The following is a 9,052-nucleotide window of genomic DNA, read 5'->3' as shown; positions in this document are numbered from 1 at the left end:
GATCAAGGGTCTTCTGTTTGACTCGATCAAGGGTCTTCTGATTGACTCGAGGGTCTTCTGTTTGACTCGATCAAGGGTCTTCTGTTTGACTCGATCAAGGGTCTTCTGATTGACTCGAGGGTCTTCTGTTTGACTCGATCAAGGGTCTTCTGTTTGACTCGATCAAGGGTCTTCTGATTGACTCGAGGGTCTTCTGTTTGACTCGATCGAGGGTCTTCTGTTTGACTCGATCAAGGGTCTTCTGTTTGACTCGAGGGTCTTCTGTTTGACTCGAGGGTCTTTTATTTGACTCGAAGGTCTTCTGTTTGACTCGATCAAGGGTCTTCTGTTTGACTCGAGGGTCTTCTGTTTGACTCGAGAGCCTTCTGTTTGACTCGAGGGTCTTCTGTTTGACTTGAGGGTCTTCTATTTGACTCGAGAGTCTTCTGTTTGACTTGAGGGTCTTTCTGTTTGACTCGAGGGTCTTCTGTTTGACTCGAGAGTCTTCTGTTTGATTTGAGGGTCTTCTATTTGACTCGAGGGTCTTCTGTTTGACTCGATCAAGGGTCTTCTGTTTGACTCGAGGGTCTTCTGTTTGACTCGAGAGTCTTCTGTTTGATTTGAGGGTCTTCTATTTGACTCGAGGGTCTTCTGTTTGACTCAAGGGTCTTCTGTTTGACTCGAGGGTCTTCTGTTTGATTCGAGAGTCTTCTGTTAGACTTGAGGGTCTTCTGTTAGACTCGAGGGTCTTCTATTTGACTCGAGGGTCTTCAGTTTGACTCAAGGGTCTTCTGTTTGATTCGAGAGTCTTCTGTTTGACTCGAGGGTCTTCTGTTTGACTCGAGGGTCTTCTTTTTGACTCGAGGGTCTTCTGTTTGACTCGATCGAGTGTCTTCTGTTTGACTCGATCGAGGGTCTTCTGTTTGACTCGAGAGTCTTCTGTTTGACTCGAGGGTCTTCTGTTTGACTCGAGGGTCTTCTGTTTGACTCAAGGGTCTTATGTTTGACTCGAGGGTCTTCTGTTTGATTTGAGGGTCTTCTGTTTGACTCGAGGGTCTTCTGTTGGACTCAAGGGTCTTCTGTTTGACTCGAGGGTCTTCTATTTGACTCGAGGGTCTTCAGTTTGACTCAAGGGTCTTCTGTTTGACTCGAGGGTCTTCTTTTTGACTCGAGGGTCTTCTGTTTGACTCGAGAGTCTTCTGTTTGACTCAAGGGTCTACTGTTTGACTCGAGAGTCATCTGTTTGATTCAAGGGTCTTTCTGTTTGACTCGAGGGTCTTCTGTTTGACTCGAGGGTCTTCTGTTTGACTCGAGGGTCTTCTGTTTGACTCGAAGGTCTTCTGTTTGACTCGAGAGTCTTCTGTTTGACTCGAGGGTCTTCTGTTTGACTCGAGAGTCTTCTGTTTGACTCGAGGGTCTTCTGTTTGACTCGAGAGTCTTCTGTTTGACTCGAGGGTCTTCTGTTTAACTCGAGGGTCTTCTGTTTGACTCGGGTGGGTTTTCACATTTGTCTCGGGTGTTTCTCTTGGTCAGGTATGTTTCGTCAGGGCTGCTCCTGTTTCCGGGTCATCACCCCGAACATCGACGAGGAGGCGGCCATGATGGAGGACGTGGGGATGCAGGATGTGCACTTCAGTGAGGTTAGACTTTTATGTCTGTTCTTCTCTCTCTGTGTTTCTGCCTCTTGCGTTTGTTGACCCAGCTTTTATGAGCAGATCAGGTCTTCCAGTTCAAATGACCTGATGCGTGATAATCTGCTTTTATTTCTATAAAAACAGAGCGAGTGGYTTTGTGTTGCTTGTGGATGAAATGACATTATGGTACACTTGGAGGCTGGACTTCAGCCTCGTCTTCTGGTAAACTGATAGCTGCCTGGTGGCTGCAGGATGAGTGAAATTTTACGAGCTGGTCAACATTTTTGTTAATTAAAAAACACTTTTCCCCTCCGTCTCTTGTGTCAACGTCTTTAGGACATTTAAAATGTGTTTATTTTYTGTGGCTGTGCAGGAGGTGCTGCTGGAGCTGCTGGAGGAGTGTGCCGACGGTTTATGGAAAGCTGAGCGTTATGAGCTCATCGCTGACGTTTACAGGCTCATCATTCCCATCTATGAAGAGCGCAGAGACTTTGAGGTAGTGTTTGAACATTTAACCAGTGGTGGGCAGTGCTAATCCAAAAATGAGCTCCGCAATTTCTAAAGCGCTTATGAAAATATTTAAGTCCGCAACTTCAAAGGCACTTATACCATAGAAAAACTAGCGGAAGCTAATTTTAAAGCGCAAGTTCCAATTGACGCTTACTAGCTGGCAACAATTCATGTACAACATATGCACAACACTGCCAACTAGCAGTGTATGAAYCCTTTTACAGCTTAATTCTACAACCTCTGATTGCTGGGGGTGTGATTTCCTGAAATAGACCTTTGGCTCCTGGTGTAAAAATTAAAAAGTTGTTGAGGATTGTTAGTTCGGCTGCTTCTTTAAAAAGCTGATGAGGATTGCTAGTTCGGCTTCTTTTTTGTCTTTTTCTTTTCTTTGTTGTAGATTTTTCATTAAARAAGCATCAATAAAGTAATTTTAAAACTGTTTATTGGAAAACTGAAGCGATGCACTACGGCTCAGTGTTTAGCACCGACGCTCCTTAGCAAGAAGGTCCTGGGTTCGATCTCCGGTTCAGACCTGGGGTCTTTCTGTGCGGAGTTTGCGTGTTCTTCTCGTGCTTGCTTGGGTTTTCTCCKGGTACTCCGGTTTCCCCCACCCCTAAAAACATGTACAATAGGTTGCCTTCAGGCYCAGGCCTCCCTTGAAAAAGAGATCTGAGATCTCAACGGGACTTGCCTGGTAAAATAACGGGAAATAAAMTGCAGTATACCTTCTCAATAAGTGTGTTTATCTGGGAGGGGTGCTGTTGGATAGATCACATGTGTTGTGATTCATTGACAGCCATACCTTCCACTGTTCAAGATAATGATGACTGGTAGATAATTAGTTATTAGCGGTACTGCATWTTAATTTTAGAAAGCACAAATCCGCTTATGAATTATAAAAATTAGTAAGACCACTAAACCGCAAACGAAATATTTAGGTCCACAATTAGCGGATTTGCGCTTTAGCGGGCTGGTGCCCACCAYTGCAWTTACCTACCTGAAAATATGGTTCTCGACCCAAAATTAWACACGGATGTTTTCATTAGCATCATTTAGTTGGTCTGAAATTATATAAATAAAGTCCCAACCCTCTTTTAATTTGTTCCAAAAAGAGCTCTTTGACCTGTTGTAACATTAGATTTTATTTAATAAACATTTACTTCAGCTATAAGAAACAGACTGTAAAAATACTGTAGGCTGTTAGTTTATAYACATTTAAAACGTTAGGTATTGTCACGTGTTTTTTAAGCATTCTGGGTAAGTGATGTAAACCGGCRTTAGCTTCCAAGCTAATATATATAGCATTAGCTCCAGAGCTACTGAACATCACCTTTGATTGTTTCAAAACAAATATTGTGCAGAACAACATATAAAATAATACAAAATATAACTTGTCATGCAATATAGCTTTTTATACATTTTACACATGTAGAAGAATATATTTTATTTCTCTAAAGCTAAATCAGTTACTGAACAGTTGTGAAGTTAATCCTCAGTGTTGGGCAGGGTTCTGCCTAATCAACTAACCACTAACAAAACAATTTTTTTTGTTTAGCAGATTAGCCTTTTTTTTTTTTTACTAATTTTGTAAACTCTTAGCGGACCAATTAACTTAAACTTGATTAGGTTTTACTAACTTTAGGTCTGCTAACAGCTAACTAACAGCTAACACCAACAGGTTTGTGTCAGTCCCACCAGTCTGCAGCTGGAAGGAGACAAAGATGTGACACAGACTGAGAGACAGTCGTCTTAAAGGCTGATTAACTGTTAGTGTCTGCTAATTTTTTGTTTAGCGTTAGCTCCTGCTAATCTTTACTTGTATAGCGTTAGCAAAGCTGTTTTTTATTAGCCGATTCTGAATTAGCGAATCTGTTTTTGTTTAGCTGTGCCCACCACWGGAAATGAATAAAATACAATTTGTAATTCCAACTCTTTACTTTCTCATGAATGCTGCAGTAAATGGTGACCCCTGACAGCTGATTGGACGTCAGGGGTATTGGTTTGTTGTTGGCACTTGGTTGTTTCTGGTGACAGTTTGTTTTGGAAATCTGTCCGACAGAAACTGACCCACCTGTACGACACGCTCCATCGGGCCTACACTAAAGTGATGGAGGTGATGCACAGCGGCAAGAGGCTGCTGGGGACGTACTTCAGAGTGGCCTTCTTTGGACAGGTGAGCTTCAAAAACACATGAAACACATAAATCAAGGTCTGCTTTTCTTAAAAGACTCATTTAACAAAAGCATTTCTTCTTTTTTCCATTGCCTTCCAAGGCTGCGGTAAGTAAATAAGAGGTGTCGATTCTTTAGACTTCCTGAGTACAGTTTTATATTTCTTATAGTCTGGTGTGTTTTAGGTACCTAAAAGACAGAGTAGATGTTCTTTTAGGTGAAAAGGTTCTTGTGTTTGTGCTGCAGGGCTTCTTTGAGGATGAAGATGGGAAGGAATACATCTACAAGGAGCCAAAATTCACTCCACTGTCCGAGATTTCCCAAAGGCTCCTCAAGCTCTACTCAGACAAATTTGGCCAAGAGAACGTCAAGATCATTCAGGATTCTGGCAAGGTGGAGTCACATCTGGGACCTTCAGCTGTCAGCTGGTAACGGTTGAAACATGATCTCAAGTGTTTTGTACGTTTGCACCCCCAGGTAAACCCCAAGGACCTGGACTTAAAGTACGCCTACATCCAGGTGACCCACGTCACGCCCTACCTAGATGATAAGGAGCTGGAGGACAGGAAGACCGACTTCGAGAAGAGCCACAACATCCGGCGCTTTGTGTTCGAGACTCCGTTCACAGTTTCAGGCAAAAAGCAGGGCGGAGTAGAGGAGCAGTGTAAACGACGAACTGTTCTYACCAGTACGTCCTGCACTGATCAGTGCTTTCTGTCAGGAACCTTCAGCTGTTTTAACCTGTAACAGCAGGACTAAGGGCTTGTTAAGGAGACCTAGACCAACCCTGCCTAGACCAGTTTTTCTGCATCATTTCAAGACAAAATGCTTCTAATTTTAGTGATATTGTCAAGGTGGAAGAAGGAGGTCCTGGTAACAATTTAACGTGTGGATTAAAATATATTATATAACACAAAGTCAACCTGCTTCACATATGGGGGCAATACTATAGGCAGAAACATGAGTGTGCTACGGGATCCCCAGTTTCCCTTATTGTTGCAAACCTGTACATGGAGGAGGTGGAAAAAAGAGCTCTGATGTCCTTTACAGGGACACCACCGAGCCATTGGTTCAGGTATGTTGATGACACCTTAAATCTCAGGAAGTCCAACATTTCACTGATCACATCAACTCTGTGGATGAATATATTAAGTTCACACGAGAGGATGTAAAAGATGGCAGGTTAGTGTTCCTGGACTGTGAGGTCTCAGTTTCTGATGGAGGACGGTTGGAAACTGACGTGTATCACAAACCCACCCATACAGACCAGTATTTGAGTTTTGATTCCCAGCACCCACTGGAACACAAGTTAGGAGTCATCAGAACTCTTTACCACAGAGCAGACAGTGTCCCCACAAACACAGGAGCCAGGGAGAAAGAGAAATCACACACAAGACAGGCCCTGGAGCAGTGTGGTTATCCCAACTGAGCTTTTCTGAAAGCAGACAGGATGAAAGCCAACAACCAGCTGAAAAAGACTCTAAACCCAGACCCAAACCAGTCGTTATTCCATATGTGGCGGGAGTTTCAGAAAAACTGATGCCGGGTTCCCACAAGCTGTTTTACTTTTTTGAGATGATTTGATTTGATTTGATTTATTGATTTACCAGGAAAAGATTACTAAGAATCAAGCCTGACTCAGCATAATTGCTGTTTTACAGCAGGTTCCTGTTCTGCAGCACATAAAACACTCAGAAATACAGCATCACAATCACATCATTATACACCATAGACACAAAGACAAACAAGCATACCAAATTTCAGGAAGGCAGCATTTGCAAAATAGGACGTCTAAATATGAGCACAACAAAAAGTGTCCAGCAGATGGCAGACAAGATTCTTCTTAAAGGGCTGTAGTTTTGAAATGGACTTTATGTTTTGAGGAATGTCATTCCATGCTTTAGTATAAACATAGAATGAATGAATAGATGAATTCTGTTGTTTCCAGGCCCAGCGTTGTTTATCATAGAACCAACTAATTAACAGGATTTACTTCCTTATGTGTTGTTGACCTCTGAGTATCACGTTTCATGCCAGCCTCTGTAAATTTAGCCTGATAAGCCTGATGATGTTTATTATACTCTTCTATTCACTTCATCTCAAAGTTCAGCTGTTATCTAATGTTGTTAATAATCACGTTGACTTATTATGACCTGTCTTCTTTGTGGTTGTTTACATCTTTGTATGACTTGTTCTGTAATGAATGGTACTGTGGAGACCCGACCAGGCCGCAGGTTGTGCCGGGATGTTTCTGCCTGCCTGATGCTCTGCTGTTTGTTTCCTCTCCCCACCCAGCCACCCACTGTTTTCCTTACGTTAAGAAGCGTATAGCCGTCATGTACCAGCACCAGACCGACCTGAGCCCCATAGAGGTGGCCATCGATGAGATGAGCGCCAAGGTGGGCGAGCTGAGGCTGCTGTGCTCGGCCTCTGAGGTGGACATGATTCGCCTGCAGCTCAAGCTGCAGGGCAGCATCAGCGTCCAGGTACGGTTTAAAACACAAACAAACAAACCCAGTCACGTTGCTTAATAAAAAGACTGTAAATCTTTGGACCTGGGCTGTTTTCAGGTGAACGCAGGGCCTCTTGCGTATGCCAGAGCCTTCCTCGATGACAGCAGTGCCAAGAAATATCCAGACAACAAGGTCAAACAGCTCAAAGAGGTCTTCAGGTACTGATTACTGACACAAGCTCCTCCACATAACACAGTGTTACAATTTGTTCACAGTAGTCATCAATAGTCTTCACTCAGTAACACAGAATGATGAAAAGAGTAGATAAATAATGATGTTAAATGATTCAGTATAGAGTGTACTGATATAAGTTGTTGGGGAAAGACCTGACATTGTTTTATTTTTTATATATTATTTTTGTTTGAATTTATTTTTGGGTTAAAAGGAACAGATATAATAAAATTTTTCTTTTTTCTCCTTCCTTTCATTTCATTTATGATTTGTGTTTTATATTGTATATAGTTTTTCAGCTTAGTTTTAAATGAATGAATGAATAAATAAATAAATAAATAAATAAATAAATAAATAAATAAATAAATAAGTCTACAGCAGGAAGAAGCAACCTGTAGGTCTGTAGAACTGAGCTGTTATAGAATAGAATAGAATAGAATAGAATAGAATAGAATAGAATAGAATAGAAACAGTCTTTATTGTCCCGCGCAGGGAAATTCAGGTGTAGCAGCAGCAGCAGATACATGCATCAATCCACAGAAACAGTATATTGCTATGTGACATTATCAACTGTAGCAATAATAATAAAATTAAAGATAGCAGCAATAAAAAATAAACAGAATGAAATAATAATGAATAATTACTGTACTGGACTATCTAGATGAAATTGGATAAAAATGAAAATAAAAGCAAGACGCTGCAGAAAAACATAAATGACAGGAAAAATCAGCCATGACAGACTCATGATCTGAGGGGGTGTGCAGAATGATTCAAACTCCGTCATTAAATCCAGTACAGGAAAAACGATGTACAATTGCCACAGATTATKTATGTAATGAKTGAGAGGTAGAGTTGTTAGATGTGMAAACACAAACCTGGATGCTTATCATGACTGATGTGAGCGGTGATGGTTATAGAGTCTAATGCTGATGGGAGGAAKGATCTGYGGTAACGCTCCTTTGTGCATTTAGGATGCAGCGGTCTGTCAMTGAAGGAGCTCTGTCTGTTWTCTGTCTGTCCACAGACAGGCAGCTTTCTGAGCTGTGGGTTTCATTTGTGAATCACTTCACAGTATGTTCCCCTACAAGAAAAATCATTTTCAATGTTTTTCTTTGACATAGTTTCCATTACATTCTGCATAAATCAAATCCATTTTCTTGCACAGTGTTTATTTAATTTTTGACACAGTGGGGTGGCCCACAGGATGCACTGTTGTGGTGTTTAACCAGTCAAATGTCGCACAATTCTGGACATCTGGTCACCCTGTTTGCATGTGATGTTCCACACCCTGTGAGAACAGAGGGCATCCTGTTTTTAAACAATGATAAAAGCATMATTTATCTGCTGGTAATGATCAGTCTGAGCTGGAGTTGTCTCACACTCCTGCATGCATGGCTGGTTGTGTGATTGACAGGAGAAGCTCTCGGCTCTGAACGGCTAGCTTTACTTGTAGCATAATCGTACAGCACTCTACTGCAGTCAGTCACACATATGGTAATAATATTTACACAAATTTTAACATCACCATCATGTTTTTTAACTAATGCAGAAGCATGGGCTCCATTGATAAAAATACACTCACCGACAATAGATAAAAGCTAACACAAACCTTTTTTAACAATTCCTCTCTCTKTCCAAGTCTGTTGAAGACCTCRACCCKCCAGACAACCTTTCAACTGAACTTTCCTGTGATTCCTGAAGTCATGTTGAAATCTGCTCTAAGAACATCTTTCTGTTTCAGTATTAACACTGTCTCTCTGTAGAATCCACTACGATTGCTCCATCATTTCAGAGAGCATCAAATAATGTAAAWTATAACTTCTGCATCTGCAATAATATGCCTGACGTCAGAATGGAGATCAACATTCACTAACCGAAAGTTAGCGTCACTAACCRCCAATCGGCTAGCTACAAAAATCTTATTCACAAGCACTAAACCACTATAAATAAAGGAGAGAAACTGCTAACTGACAACAACTGGCTGAAGATCTGTCACCTAAACATACAGCTGGTAAAATAAGTATTGAACACGTCACCATTTTTCTCAGTAAATATATTACTAGAGGTGCTAATG

General features: G+C 41.4%; 1 protein-coding gene across 9 annotated transcripts in view; it reads left to right on the top strand.

Annotated features, from left to right (window-relative positions):
* The window catches only part of dock9b (dedicator of cytokinesis 9b), a 148,412-nt gene that overhangs the window by 122,394 nt on the left and 16,966 nt on the right, over positions 1-9,052 (top strand). For 6 of the 9 annotated variants that reach the window (XM_014022222.1, XM_014022217.1, XM_014022216.1 and 3 more), the window contains exons 44-51: positions 1,513-1,619; positions 1,987-2,109; positions 4,183-4,296; positions 4,397-4,402; positions 4,541-4,687; positions 4,772-4,982; positions 6,590-6,780; positions 6,865-6,965. In XM_014022222.1, coding sequence (XP_013877676.1) covers positions 1,513-1,619; positions 1,987-2,109; positions 4,183-4,296; positions 4,397-4,402; positions 4,541-4,687; positions 4,772-4,982; positions 6,590-6,780; positions 6,865-6,965 — 1,000 coding nt within the window. The remainder of the gene's footprint in view (positions 1-1,512; positions 1,620-1,986; positions 2,110-4,182; positions 4,297-4,396; positions 4,403-4,540; positions 4,688-4,771; positions 4,983-6,589; positions 6,781-6,864; positions 6,966-9,052) is intronic. The other 3 variants (XM_014022227.1, XM_014022218.1, XM_014022226.1) reach the window with 1 other exon arrangement.

Source organism: Austrofundulus limnaeus, unplaced genomic scaffold, assembly GCF_001266775.1.
Source record: "Austrofundulus limnaeus strain Quisiro unplaced genomic scaffold, Austrofundulus_limnaeus-1.0 Scaffold320, whole genome shotgun sequence".
Taxonomy (NCBI): Eukaryota; Metazoa; Chordata; class Actinopteri; order Cyprinodontiformes; family Rivulidae; genus Austrofundulus; species Austrofundulus limnaeus.
This window is presented reverse-complemented; position numbering and strand designations above follow the sequence as displayed.